This window comes from Belonocnema kinseyi, chromosome 7 (assembly GCF_010883055.1).
Source record: "Belonocnema kinseyi isolate 2016_QV_RU_SX_M_011 chromosome 7, B_treatae_v1, whole genome shotgun sequence".
NCBI classification, from domain to species: domain Eukaryota; kingdom Metazoa; phylum Arthropoda; class Insecta; order Hymenoptera; family Cynipidae; genus Belonocnema; species Belonocnema kinseyi.
Window position 1 is genome coordinate 31325347 of NC_046663.1, and position 16038 is coordinate 31341384.

At 23.3% G+C, this 16038-nt stretch overlaps 1 protein-coding gene across 1 annotated transcript in view; it reads right to left on the minus strand.

Annotated features, from left to right (window-relative positions):
* LOC117175941 (RNA polymerase-associated protein CTR9 homolog) overlaps window positions 1-16038 on the minus strand; it is a 61848-nt gene that overhangs the window by 12653 nt on the left and 33157 nt on the right. The window contains exons 8-11 of the mRNA XM_033365803.1: window positions 14567-15092; window positions 10444-10638; window positions 10240-10356; window positions 3098-3408 (exon numbers count right to left, since the gene is read on the minus strand). Coding sequence (XP_033221694.1) covers window positions 3098-3408; window positions 10240-10356; window positions 10444-10638; window positions 14567-15092 — 1149 coding nt within the window. The remainder of the gene's footprint in view (window positions 1-3097; window positions 3409-10239; window positions 10357-10443; window positions 10639-14566; window positions 15093-16038) is intronic.

The following is a 16038-nucleotide window of genomic DNA, read 5'->3' on the forward strand; positions in this document are numbered from 1 at the left end:
CCACAATTTGACTTTAAAATTTAATTTTTAAAAAATAAAACAATTAAAATTGTAACGCTCGAAGTTTAGTTTTTTTAGTTTTGAAAATTTGATTGATAATTATTGATTTTAAACGAACAGTCAGATAAGTTAAAATATTAGGTAATGGTATTTCTTTTAATTAAAATATTTCAAACTGAATGGTTTAAAGATGAAATTTTTTAGACTGAAATAATATTCGAAATTTAATAGAAGCTTTTAATTATGAATATATTATTATAAAGTTATTTTAAAATTGAAAATATTAATTAATTAATAAATAAATTATTTATAATTATTAATTTTAGTATAATTATTCATTTAAATTAAGAAAATTTTTATCAATTAATAAATATAAATTAATTTATATTCGCCGTTGATCAACCAAAAATGTTTTTGTCCAAAATCTTCGATTTAAAGAAGCTCCTAATTTTTAATTGTTTAAGTCTTTGAAACTGCTTTTAAAAAATTTTTAAATTAAAATGTACACTCAAAAAATAAAATCTGAAATATAACATTTTTAAATAAAAGATTTTCGAATTGCGCGTTATAAACTAATTGATATCATAAATGAAAAAAAAACACACAAAAAAACAGTTGAACTAATTATTTGGAAAAAGGCTGAAATCAAAGTTGACAGAATTTTTTTCTAAAAAATTTGCAAAAATTTCCGGTCGAAAAATAAATTTATTTACAAAACTGACCAAATTTATGTCGTAAAGAAAATAATTATTTATTTACAAGTGCATATTAATGTAAAATTATTGTTGGTACTATAATAACTTGCATTTAAACCCCTTCAAATTCTTTACTTTTCAAGAAAAAAATTGCATTTTCAACAAAACAGATGAATTACTAACCAAATACTTGAATTTTCACCCAGAAACTTAATTTGCTACCAAAAAACAGACGATTTTTTAACAAACCACATTAATTCCCAAACAAAAAGTTTAATTTTCAACTAAAAAAAGATCAATTTTCAACCAAATAGTTGAATTTTGAACTAAAAAAGATCAGTTTTTAACCAAAAATGAAATAGTTCAATTTTCAGTTTAAAAAATTATTTTTCCACAAAAAAATCAATTGTTAAGATCTACTAAAAAAGGCGAATTTGCAATTAAAAAAGAAAAATGTTCAAATAGTTAAATTGGGAACTAAAAATAATCTATTTTCAATCGAAAATGGAATAGTTAAATTTTTAGTTGAAAAAATTAATTTCCAAACAAAAAAACTTTAACAAAATAGTTGTATTTTCAACCCAAAAAGACTGTTTTTAAGACAGTTGAATTATAAACCTGAAAAGTTGATTTTTCAAAAAAATCATTTTCAAAAAAGAATTGTAAATTTTCGACCAATTAGTTAACAAAAAAAAAATAATTTTCAAGCAATAAGACAAATTTACAATTGAATCTTGAGCAACAGAAAACGCGGATTAATTAAATTTTTCGATTATACTTTAATAATAAATCTGATAACTAAATTTCTTATTTACATAATAAAAAGAATTTTATTTAACAAACAAATTAATTTTTCAGAAAACAGTTGAATTATCAGCTCGAAAAGTTAAATTTTTAACAAAATGATTGAATTTTCAAGAAAATGATTAAATTTTGAACAAAATACTTGAATTTTTAGCCAAATAGATCAATTTTCATGCTACGAACATGAATTTTCCACAAAAATGTAATAATTAATATTTCAACCAAAAAAATAAAAAAATTTTACTAAAAGACATACATTTTAAATTAAAAATATTAATTTTCTACCAAAAAATAACAACTTTCAATAAAGTACATGAATTTTTAAACAAATAGTTGAATTTCCAACTAAACAAGATGAAAGCTCAAACACAAAAAGTTGTATTTTCAACGAAATAATTGAATTTTCCAGCCAAAAAGATTAATTTTTTACAGAACAGTTGAATTATCAACCTGAAAAGTTGAATTTTTAAATAAATTGATCAACTATCATCCTAAAAATAAGAATTTTCAACCAAAAATGTAATAGTTTATATTTCAACCAAAAAATATGAAATTTTTCCCAAAAGACATGAATTTTAAATTCAAAAAGACGAATTTTCGACAAAGATAAATTTTCTACCAAAAAACAAGCATTTTTTATAAATTACATGAAGTCTCAAACAAACAGTTGATCTTTCAAAACAAATATTTTAATTTTCAACTAAAAGAGACTAAACCTCAATCAAAAACAGTTGCATTTTCAACGAAATAATTGAATTTTCAAGCCATAAAGATTAATTTTTAAAAAAACAATTGAATTATCAGCCTGAAAAGTTGAAATTTCAACCAAACAGGTGATTTTTCTTGATAAAAATATGAATTTTCAACAAAAAATGTAATAGTTGAGATATTGAAACAAGAAAATTAATTTTCTAACAAAAAAATAAAAAATTTCAAACAAATAGTGGAATTTTCAACAAAAAGAGATTAGACGTCAACAAAAAACAATTGCATTTTCAAAAAATAGATCGCTTTCAACCAAAAAATATAAAATTTAAACAAAGCAGTGAAATTAAAAAAGTTCAGTTTTAAACAAACAGTTACATTTGCAACGAAATAGTTGGCCTTTCAAACCAAATTTATTAATAATTATTATTAATTCAATTCGAATTTAAGCGAAAAAACGAGGAAAAGAAGTTATTTGAAAACAGAGGGAAAAAGAAAAATTATTTTTAAAAACGGGAAAAAAATGGGAACGAGAAGATTTGAACCGTTTTCGACTTAAAAATCGACAACTCTCAAGACCTGATATTTGAAAAGTTAAACCTTTAAATATGGTTTCACGAAATTAGAAATTGTCCAATTTTAAACTCTATTCATTTTATATTTTCCAAAAATAAAATCATTAAATTTTGAATGTTCTCAATGCAAATGATACAACTTTTTATAGTTTTGAATTTCAAATTTCAAAGTTTCATTGTGATTAAAATTGAGACTGAGTAAACTAATTCAAATTGAGAAAAAAGGTCCAAAAAGTCGAAAAAAGTTGAGAAAAAAAACGCACGATTCGAGCCCTGGATAATAGATAAATTCCAAAAATTGATTTCTCAATCCCTCACCTTTCCTCCTCCTGTTTCTTTCTGAGCAGTTTTTCCTCTTCGTCCAATCTTCGAGCTCTCGCGACGTGATATTGAGCTTGGGAAAGTAAATCCTGACACCTTTTCGATTCAGTTTCTGCCAATTGTTCCATTCTGTCTCCATGGGAACCCAAATACTGGAAATATTTGTTCGAAAGTCCAAGTTCGTGAACTGCCTGCAAGACAGTTGTCAGAGTTGACTTTTCGTCCTTCAAAATTGAAGTTGCCAGTCTTTGCAGGACCAAGGCGATGTTGTAGAGCAAAACTGTGTCTTGAGGAGCTACTTTTCGAGCCTATCAGATAAAAAAAACCTCATTAATTCAGGAAAATTCGAAAACCGATTCCAAAATCAGATTGAAACCGTCAAGCGTTCTCAGATTTCACAATAGGGGTATTGGGAATGGTTAAACAGCGATGCGCCACCTGGTGACAAAAATCCGAACTAGAAAGAATAGGTACGATTTTAAAGATGCATCTTAAATTGTGCATAAAAGTGTTTTAAAGATTTTTTTTACGGAGTTTAAATATTATACGGTGAAAAACACACTATTTGTCAGAAATATATTTCTAAAAAAAACAAACAATTATTGTACTGTTTATTGTGACTTTCAAAAGATTATAAAGTTAAATGGACTTGTTTTGAAGCAAAAATGAACCCAATGTACATTTTTATTAATTTATACATGAAATATTTAATATTACATAAATAATTTAACATTGAAATTGGTCGCTACATACATTGATTAAAGTTAATTTAAGCTTACAATGCGTTGAAACTTGCATAAAATACTGAAATAATTGTTTTTTAACCTATTTTATAAAAATGTGTTTTTTTTTTCACTGTGTAAGATGGAAATTTAATCTATAACTATTTATTTTTAATGAGAAAGTCGTTTTTATTTTTTATCAAGTAGTTGAGTTTCCTAGCAAATTATTGCATTTTCAAGCGAAAAAAAACGAGTTTTCTAAAAACCAGTTCAATTTTCCACCAAATTGTTGAAATCTATAGCAAATTGTTAAATTTGCTAGCCAAAAAGACGAGCTTTCTTTAACTTATTTTTTTTTAATAGATTTTTTATCAAAAAAGAAGAATTTTCAACAAAATACATTAATTTTCAGCTAAATATTTTATATTTTTTTCGTTTCTAAATTTTTAACTAAATCGTTGAATTCTTAAATCAAAACAGATCAATTTTAAACACAAAATAAAGTAGTTGTATTTCCGGTGAAAATTCATTTTGAAAAAAACAAATGTTTTATAAATTAAAAGTTTTTATTTCTTACGAAATAGTTGAATTTTATATAAAATTGTTGCATTTTCAAGCCAAAAAAACTAATTAAAAAAAAGTTCAAGTTTTTATCAAATTTTTTAATTCTGTACCAAATTGTTGAATTTGTTAGCCAAAAAGATGATTTTTCTTTAAAACTGTTGAATTTTCGAAAAAAAAATTTACAAACCAATCAATTTAATATTCAACAAAATAGTTAATTTTTTAGTTAAAAAATTAGTTTTGAAGGGAAAAAAATTATTTAATAAAAAAAAAAGATTTTTTACAAAAAAAAAGAATTTTTAATATAATACATAAATTTTAAGCTAAATATTTTATATTTTTTTCGTTTCTAAATTTTTAACTAAATTTTTGAATTTTTAAAGCAAAAAAGAAGATAAATTTTAAACACAAAATAGAGTAGTTTCATTTCCGATGAAAATTCATTTTGAAAAAGCAAATGTTTTATAAAAAAAGTTTTAATTTTGTACGAATTAGTTCAATTTTACATCAAATTCTAGCATTTTTAAGCCAAAAAAACGAATTAAAAAAAACAGTTCAAATTTGTTCCAAATTTTTTCATTCTGCACCACATTGTTGAATTTGCTAGACAAAAAGACGAATTTTCTTTAAAACTGTGGAATTTTCAACAAACAAAAAAAAAAGAAAATTTACAAACCAATCAATTTAATATTCAAAAAAATATATAATTTATCAGTTAAAAAATTACTTTTGAAGCGAAAAAATTATTTAATAGAAAAGCAAAATTTTTTTAAACAAAGTACATAAATTTTAAGCTAAATATTTTATATTTTTTTCGTTTCTGAATTTTTAAATAAAAAAAGAAGATAAATTTGAAACACAAAATAGAGTAGTTGCATTTCCAGTGAAAATGCATTTTGAAAAAGCAAATGTCTTACAAAAAAAGTTTTAATTTTGTACGAACTAGTTGAATTTTATATCAAATTGTTGCATTTTCAGGCCAAAAAAACAGATTAAAAAAAAAACAGTTCATTTTTTCACAAATTGTTTCTATTCTGTAACAAATTGATGAATTTACTAGCCAAAAATACGATTTTTCTTTAAAACTGTGGAATTTTCAACCCGGGGATATTATTTTTGAACAGAAAAGTTAAATTTTGAAATTTTTTACCTAAAAATATGAATTTTCAACGATAAATTAAATAGTTGATATTTTAGAAAAAATTTGAATTTAAAATACATTTTAAAATACATTAATTAATTAAAATACATTTTTTACCAAATTTTTAAATTTTTTAATTGAAACTATGAATTTTCTACAAAATAATTGAATTTCAACAAAAAAGATTAATTTTCTACCAAAATGTTTATCAAAATGTGTTTTTTTCACTGTATAATATGCAAATTCAATATAAAACTATTTATTTTTTATGAAGATTTGTTTTTAGTATTCAATCATTGTTTTATACTTCAGAAAACAATCATAAAAACACTTTTATGCAAAAATTAAAATACATCTTTAAAGTTGTACCTACTCTTTCTAGTTCCAGTTTTCAGCACCAGGTGGCGAAATGGTCTACCACCATTCCCAATAAATTCTTCTAAATTAAATTATAATACATCCCACATTGGATTCAATATGAAAATCCTGCAAAAATTCCCTGGCAATTCCAGGTTTTTTCAATGTATGATTTTTTTATATGTACGGAACCATTCTAATATTTTGCATTTTATAAAACAATCGAGTTGGAATATAAATAAATTGTTGCGAGTTCATTTTTAAATAATGTGCTTTTTTAGTTTCTAGGGATTCAATTAAAATGTTTAATTTCGATTTTAGAAAGCATTGCAACATTTTATTACAAGCTATTCCTAAAGTTATTAGCATTATCGATTAATTTTGTTATTAAATAATACTAAAAACGTAATTAATAATTTCTCGAATTTGTATCTAAGGTCCATGAATTTGAATACTAACACAGAAACTATTTCATCTTCTTATACTCAAAATTAATTTTTCACCAAAAATATAAATGAAGTGAAGAATTCTCAACAAAAATTATGAATATTTAACTGAAATAGATGAATTTTTAAATAAAAAGATGATTTTTCATTATAATTTTTGAATTCTCAATATAATAAATGAATTTCCAACTATAAAAAAAAAATTCAACGAAATAGTTCAATTTTGAATGAAAAAATAACACTTTTTAAAATGAAAAATGGAATGATTAAATCTAAAATTGAGAAAGTAATTTTCAACCAAACGAGGGTGACCGTTTTAATAGAAGAAAAAAATTCCCGGTCATTTCCCGTTTTTTCCCGGTTCGCGAACACTCTTCCCGGTCAATAAAATTTAAAAAATTGAAATTGAGTCTAAACATTTTTCCATTCAAAGTAATAAAAAATAAAGAACAAATTAAAGCATTCAAAGTAGAACTCTTGAATTTTAAACTTCGAAAATTGAAGTTTAAAAGTTTTTCGATTCAAAAATGTTATATTTAAATTTACATTAACATTTTCAATGCTCTAAATTAAAGAATCAATCAATAAACTTGAAATTTTTAAAATTAAATTATTAAGTTATTTTAGACTAGAAATATTAGAAAGCATCCTTGAAAAGTTTTACATTTTTTTTTTTAATCTTGAGAAATCTAGAAATTTCTGTTTTAAATTTCAAATTATTTTTGAAATTTGAAACAGAACATCTAAATAACTTTTAAAATTAATAGAATTTGTCCTACGACTTTTAAAAAATCCCGCGAATTTAAACAAATTTCCTTAAAATTTTTATTTATAAATAACAATTGAACACTTAAGTTTTAAAAATATTGAAAATTAATTTAGAACTTGAAATGATTTCAAACAATTTGAATAAAAACATTAGAAGCTTTTTAAGAATTATGAAAGGCTCCAAAAGAATAAAAACATTTTCTTAATATTCCTACTAAAAATTGAAAATGATTTTTTATTTTGAAAAACTATTTCAACAGAATATTTGAAAATATTTTACGAGATTTCGAAAATTCTCGAAGAAAGGCCCTGGAATATTTTAAGGATTTTTTTTTAATTTGCAGGATTTTATAAAAATTTTAGGAAAAATTCTATTCATTTTAAAATATGTTTGAAAGTTAATTGTAACTTTACATTTTTTTAAAGCTTTTCGAAATTTATCAATCAAGCAATTGTGTTTCAAATTGTTTACTTTGAAATATTTGGTTTCAATTTACCCGTCTTAAATTAACAATCAAATATTGCTAAAAATAAAAAATTATCCTTTTCTTAATTAAAAATTTCAAATTAAATTTAAACTACAAAATTCAAATTTTTTAACATTCTTAAATAAATTATATTTATTTTAAATAGTTTAAGCATCTTTGAAAAGCTTTAAACTTTTATTTCAAAATCTTAAGAAATCTCGATGTTGTTTTAAATTTTTTCAAATTTAAAATAATTTTTGAAATTTTTTCAGAACTTCTACATAACTTTTAAAATTAATTAAATTTGTCCTACAACTTCTAGAAAATTCTGCAAATTTAAAAAAATTTCCTTCAAATTTGGATTTATAAATAACAATTGAAAACTTATTATTTGTAGAAATAATTAGAGTAATTTTACGTGATATTTAGAAGTTTTAAAAAGATCCAAAATTAATACCCACAACCTAATTTAAAACAAAATGTAGATTTTTTTCAGATTTCAAACAAAAAATTTAGAAGCTTTTTAAGAATTGTGAAAGGCTCCAAAAGAATAAAAAAATTTCTCAATATTCCTAGGAAAATTGAAAATAATTTTTAATTTTGACAAATTATTTTAAGAAAATATTTAAAAACATTTGAAGAGATTTCAAGAATTGTCAAAAAAGAACCTTGAAGATTTTAAGGATTTAGAAAAAAATATGCAGGATTTTCTTAAAATTGTAGAGAAGATTTTATTTATTTTAAAATATGTTTAGAAATTCTGGAAAAAAAATTTCATACACTAAAATGATTTATATTTTACTGAAATACATCCATTTTCAATCAAAAAGTTAAATTTTCAAAATAGACGTTTATTCTTCAAACAAGAAAATTATTTTTCTACCAAATAAGTCGATTTTTTAAACAGAAAACATGAGGTTTTGAAGAAACAGTTAAATTGTATGTAGAATATAATAATTGTTATTTCAAATAAAAAATATTTTAATTTAAAATATAACTTTCAATATAATAGTTGAATTTTAAACCGAAAAGATTAAAAAATATAAAATTTCCATCAAATGGAGGAGTTTTCAACCAAAAAACGAGTTTTCAAGAAAATAATTAAATTTCCAAAACAAGGAGATGAATATTCAGTCAAAAAAATGAATTTTAAACCAAGTATTTCAACTTTTACGAAAATACATCAATTTTTCACAAAAAATTTGATGTCGGCTTAATTTTTACCAAAATCAATTTTTATTTTGTATCTAAAACAGTTAAATTCAAACAAAAAGGACGAATTCTCCAGAAAATAGTAGAATCCTCAACTAAAGCAGATTAATTTTCTATCAACAAAGACGCATTTTTAACAAAATATATTAATTTTCGAGTAGAGATGAATATTCAATTTAAAAAAAAATTTGTTTGAAGAAAATAATTGAATTTTCGTCCAAAAAAGGGTTAATTTTCAACAGAATATATAAAATTTCAACAGACTAGGTAAATTACAAAAAATTGATTCTTAACAAAAAATATTATGGTTCATATTTAACCCAAAAGATTTTTTAATTTAAAGTAAAAAACGTTGAATTCAAACAAAAAGGTGAGTTTTCAATAATTCACATAGCTGAGTTTTCAGTGAAAAAAATATTAAGTTTTAACCAAAAAAAAAAAAAAAGAACTTTCAGCAAAATAATTAAATTTTAACCTAAAGATTCAACCAAAAACGATAAATTTTATACAAAATAGTTGAATATTTACACTAAGAGTACAATAACACTATTTGAAAATTTACCAAGCCGAAAGGGGAAATATTTTAGAAGACAGTTTGATTTTTAAAACAAATAGTTGAAATTTCAAAACGGATAGTTGAATTTCCAACTAAATAAATCAGTTTTAACCAAAAACTTAAATTTTCAATCTAGAAAAGTGAATTTTCAACATACAAAAATGAATTTTCAAACCCAATAATGGAATTTTCAAACTAAAAATATTAACCATCAACGCAAATAGTTTGAATTTTTAAATTCAAAAACACGATTTTTTATAAAACAATGGAATTTTCAACAAAGGACTTCATTTTTAACCGAAAAAGATGAAATCTCAATCCGAAAACACAAATTTTCGATAAAAAAAAGATTAATTTTTAACAAAGTAGTTAAACTTTCAACAAAATAATTAAATTTTCAATAAAATCGTAGAATATTTGAACAAATAATTGATTTTTTAACCAAAAATTTTATTTTCAACCAAGAAAGATGAATTTTCTATCCTTTTAAACAAAACAGAAAAAATTTGCAAGAAAATAATTACATTTTTAAACAATTTCTCATTTTTTGTTGAATTATTATTATTAATTAAATTAATTATTATAATTATTAGTATAAGATTGAAAATCCTACTTGTTTGACTTGATGGTTAATCTTTTTAGTTTGAAACTTAATCTTTGTAGTTTGAAAAGTCTTGCATTTTTAAAAGATGAATTCTGAAACACTAATATTATACTAGAATTTTCAATTCAAAATAATTGGATTTTGTCATTGGGTTTAATCAATTCATTTCAGATTAAAGTAAAAAAAAGCAGAGGATGTATCTTGATAACCGAAGGAAAAAAGGGGAATTCTTTTTTGAAAATGTAAAAAAAGAGGAATATGGGAAAAAGTATGAATGATATATTCTTCAAAATACAATTTACCTTCAAAAGAGTCATTTTCGACTCCTGTAGTTTCCCCGCCTTAAAGTAGGCGCGTCCAAGGTATTGCAAAACTTCCACATGGTGGTACTTGTAAAACTTTCTCAAACAATTTTCGTACTAAAAAGAAAAAAAAATGAAAAATTATGTGAAAAAAAAACGAAAATTTAAAAGAATATTGTTAATATTGATCGTAAATTTCATTACCATCTGAATGGCGCTGACAAATTGTTTTTGTTCAACGTAAATGTGGGCGATATTGAGCCAAACGTCGCAAAAATCTGCTGTTGCTTCGCGGACTTGAGCGAAAATATCTCTCGCTTCATTCACGCAACCTTTGTGTGCGAGAACTGCACCAATTCCGTTTGCTGCCCAAATATTTTTTGGATCGTTTCTCAATACCTAAAATGCAATTTTCAAGAATTAAAAAAGAACAGTTACAAATTTTAAATTTAACGAGGAATTTCTTGAAAATTACAAAAAGAAAAGAATTTAACGATAATATTTGGACAATAGACCTAATAAAAAAATATATATATAATGTAAAAACTAAAAATAATATAAATAAAATAATAAAAAAATAATATATTTTTTATATAATATAAAATAAAAACTAATATAAAATAGGGACAAAATAAGACAACCACCAAATCGTCTTTTTTCTTTCTTTTTTCTCGTCCATTTTATTTCTTTTTTCATAATAAAAAAGTATTTACAAAACACCTATCAAAAAAGACAAAAAAATATAACATGTTAACAAAATAGTTAAATTTTCAACAAAATTATAAAACTTTCAAGAGAATATTCAAATTTTTAACCAAATAGTTAAAGTTTGTAAACATAACGATAAATTTTCAATGAAAAATTTAACAGTTCATACTTCAAATGCAAAAAAAAAGAATTTTCGACAAAACATTTAGAATTTCAACAAAATAATTAAATTTTCAACTTAAAAAGATGAATTCTCAGTAAAAAAAAGTAAGCCTAATATCTAAAAAAGATGAACTTTCAACAAAAACTATAAAAATTAAACTTGCAGTGTAAAAAAAAAATGATTTGCAACAAAATAGTCCAATTTAAGCCAAAAGATAAATTTTGTGTAAAACAGTTGAATTTTCAACTCAAAAATATAAATTACCAACAAAAAGTTAACTTTCAACCAAACAGTTGTATTTTTAAATAAAAAAGAGACCATTTCAACCAAGAAGATTAGTTTTCTACCAAAAAATACGAAATTTCAACTAAAAAATATCAATTTTGACAAAAAATGTAAAAATAAATGATCAATTCATAAAATAAATTTCAAACCAAAAAATAACGAATTTTCAAACAAAATTGTTCAATTTTCAATCAACGAGATAAATATTCAACACAAAAATAGGATAAATAAATAGTTAAACTTTTGATCAGAGATAAATTTTTAAGTAAAATTATGAATCTTCCTTTCGAATAATTACAGTTTCAGGTATAGAAATTTATTTTTAATATTAATAATAATAATATAATAATAATAATAATAATAATAAATAAAATAGTTAAATTCTCAACCAAAGATGATCAATTTTCCATAAAACAGTTAAATTTTTAACCCAAAAAGATAAACTTTCTACAAAAATATATATCAATAGGTGAATTAAAAAAAGAATAGTTTAATTTTCAACACAAAATTAAGAATTTTTAATTTGAAAAATTAATTTTCTACCAAAATAGTTGAATTTTCAACTAAATAATACAATTTTTGACTAAAAATATATTCGAAAAGAGGAACCACCAGCAAAAAAAACAGAAATAAACTTAGAAATGCAAATCAAATAATTGACTAAAATAATATCATATTAGTGTGGCCGCCAAACTTTATTTTCAAAATTCCGTTACTATTCGTCACCAATTTTTCGTGACCATTAATATTTAAAGATTGGAATCTTAATTTTGTAACATTAAAAAAATTTGTTTATTCATACATCATGGTTAAAAATGATTGTTTTTTTTTTGTTGAAAATGAACTATTATGTTAGAAATTCACATTTTTGGAAAGAAAATCGAACTTTTTTTTATTGAATATTCGCCTTTTTGACTTAAAGATTATAATATTTGGTTAAAAAAAGTATGTATTATGTGGAAAATTCAACTTTATATTTGGTTAAAAATTAAAATTTTTTAGATAAATATTTCTAATTTTAGTTAATAATTTACTTTAAATAATCCATTTTTTATGTAAAATTGTCTCTTTTTTTTTATAAGAATGTAGTCTTTTGTAATCTTTTACGTTAAAAATTTCTGTTTTGGAGAAAATTTAACTTTTCTATTTTTTTTTGTTATGAATTCAACTTTTTGGTTGGAAAAAAATATTTGGTTAAAATTGTTTTGTTTTTTTTTATTATAAAATTCATCAATGTCATTAAAAATTAATTTGTTTAGCTAAAAATTCGTTTCTTTTTAGTTCAAAATGAATTTTTTCAACTGAAGATGTAACTATTCCATTTTTTATTGAAAATTGATATTTTTACTTGAAAATTAATTAATTTTGCGGAAAAATCTTTGTTGTTGTTTAAATTTTAGTTTTCTACGTGCAAATTGATCTATTATAGTTTTGGTTTGTAAATTTATCTTTTTTATTTGAAAATGTACACATTTGATTAAAACTGTATCTTTTTTGGTAGAAAATTCATCTTTTGGGTTTAAATTTAAATTATTTTGTTGAAAATTCGTTTTTTTTTTTGTTGAAAATTGATTGTTTTCAATAAAAATTTTATTTTTCTATTTTTGGTTAAGACATCATTTTTTAAATGAAAAAAAAAACTATTTCGTTGAAAATTTTTTTCATTTTTGGTCGAAAGTTTATTTTAAATATTCCATATTTTGTAGAAAATTTGCCTTTTTTATAGAAATGTCATTTTTTTCGTAAAAAATGTTTTGTTTTGTAGAAAAATTAATTAATATATTTTTTGTTAAGAATTCATTTCTTTAATTGAAAACAGAATTTGGGTTAGAAATTGGTGTTTTTTTTAAATAGAAAATTCATCTTTCGGATTAAAAAATTCACTACTTGAGTCAAAAATTCATCACTGTCATTAAAAATGAATTTATTAGACTGAAAATTCGTTCCTTTTAGTTGAAAATTAATTTTTTCAACTGAAGATGTAAATATTCAATTTTTGCTTGAAAATTTATATTTCTAGTTGAAAACTAATTAATTTTGCTGAAAAATCTATTTTTGTTAATCTTTAAATTTTACTTTTCTAACTGCAAATTGAAATATTCTAGTTTTGGTTTGTAAATTTATCTTTTTTAGTTAAAAATTTATATATTTGATTGAAACTATAACTTTTTCGGTAGAAAATTCATATTTTGGTTTTCAAATTTAATTATTTTATTTAGAATTTTTTTTTAGTTGAAAATTGATTGATTTAACTAATAATTTAATTCTAAAATTTAATTTTTATGAATCTACCGAAGATTTTGCTTGAAAATTCCATGTTTGAATTTAATTCTTGCTTCAAAAATAGATATTTTTAGCTGAAAATTCATTTCGTTGAAAACTTGTTTTTTGTTAAAAATTAACTTTTCTGAAATTTATATGTTTTACTGAAACTGTATTTTTTTGGTAGAAAATTCATCTTTTGGGTTTAAAATTTAATTATTTTTGGAAAAATGAATTTTTTTTTGTGGAAAATTGATTTCTTGAACGGGAAAGTTAATTCTTATATTTTTCGTTAAACAATCATTTTTGATTGTTTACAAATCTATTTTGTTCAAAATTCTTTTTTTATCTTTTTTGGTAGAACATTTCTTTTCCTAACATTTTTACTATTCTAATTTTGTTTGAAAATCGATCTTTTTCAAATAAAAATTCATGTTCTTTGTCAAAATTCAGATTTTTTTCGTAGAAAATTAATCTTTCGAGAGGAAGATTGAACTATTTGGTTAAAAATTAATCATTTTAGTTAAAAATTCATTTCTTAGGTTCATAATTGACCTTTTTGAATTGAAAACTCCATTTCCAATTTGAATCGATAAATTTTTCCGCGAAATTTAAATAATGTAATTATCATCAATAAAAATAGAAAATACGATTTTTCAAATCCTAATTCAAAATGCTTATAAATTCTCAAAGCAGATAAAGATCGAGCATATTCTCATGCTCGTGAGAATTTCTCCGACTGAAAAGTCAGATATTTGTTAATATTAGGTAATTGGCCTTTTTCTCAATTACAAAATTTCAAATTGAACGGTATAAAAATGGAATATTTCAAACTGCGATAATATTTAAAATTTAATAAAAAGCCTTTAATTATGAATATATAATTTCGGAATTCTAAATTAAAATTACCTGTTTGTACATCGCCAAAGCACGATCCTGATGCCTCTTCTCCCTATCCTTATCTTTTCCACTCTGGTGCAAAGTTTGCAACCAAATGTTGCCGAGGGCAATCAAAGAATAAGCGTCAGTGCTCGTGCTCGGATTTTTCAGAATCCTCTCAAATTTCTTTTGCCCAGGACCCCATTCCATTTTGGCCAAATGGAGATTTCCGAGCAGAGACCAGGCGTCCGGATGTTCATTGTTGATCCTGAGCGCGTCCTTGAACCAATCAGAAGCTTCATAAATTTGTCCCTTGTCTCGAGCCATGCATCCCAATCGTAAATAACAATCAACATAGTTCGGATGCTCCTTCAAAATATCCTTGTACAACTTCTCAGCCTTGTCAAAAGTGCACAAAGCTTCGTTCAATCTTGCTAAATTGTAGGTGGTAGTCACAGATATTGAATTATAATATCCCGGATCGTGTTCAGCTTCCTGATTTGCACGACTCAACGATTCTTCCAAGTTCTTCCTCGCCTCTTCCAAGTTTCCAAGACTATAAAAAAAAAAAACAAAAGAAAAAAAAATATGGTAAAATTGGATAATCAGGGTGGCTGATTTAATTAAAGGAAAAAATTCCCGGTCATTTCCTGGTACGCCAAACATTGTTCGCGGTCAAAGAAGTTGAAAAATTCGAGCTCTAATAAAAACTGGGCTGCAAATTAAAGTACACAGAGTGGAACTCTTGAATTTTTATTTTTTTAAATTGTGGATTTAAAAGTTTCTTAAAGGCATGCTCTTTGTGACCACGTGACCAAACTAGTCCCCGGATATGAGCATTTCTTTGGTGTTCACTGTGTCCACACGGATTGAGATATCGTGTTTAAAATTTGACAGATTAAATAAAAAGCACTAAAGAACGTTTGTATACATCAATGTGTTTATAGTTTTAAAGAAAGTTTATTTATAAATCGATCTAAAAGGATATTACCATTCGAGTTATAGCACTATGCAGATAATTTTTGGTTTGATGCATTTCGGATTTTTTGGTTCGCGTATATTGAGCACTGACACCAGTTTTGGACTAAATCGTCTAAACCTTTAAAAAAATGGATGTAAGCAATAAGATTTGCACATTCGTTGAAAATCAACAAATAAGTATCTGCATACACGTAACCTATAATTATTTTTGGAACATTTTTAGCGATTTCTAGCGGAGAGAAAAAGAAACTTTGACCGTCGATAAAGTCAAGATCACGTGACTAAGTTCATTCATAAAATTTTTGTGTGGAGAATAAAATGATTTTCATTATTTTCGGTCCTCACTACGTCCAAATGGATTGAGATATCGTGTTCAGGATTTAGGAAGTTCTAACGAAAGCACTAAGGAACGTTTGTACATATCAAAATGTTCATAATTACGAAGAAAGTTTTCGAATAAAATACTACAGGAATTAGGAAATAAACTTTTAACGTCGATAAAGTAGATGCCTCGATTTAAA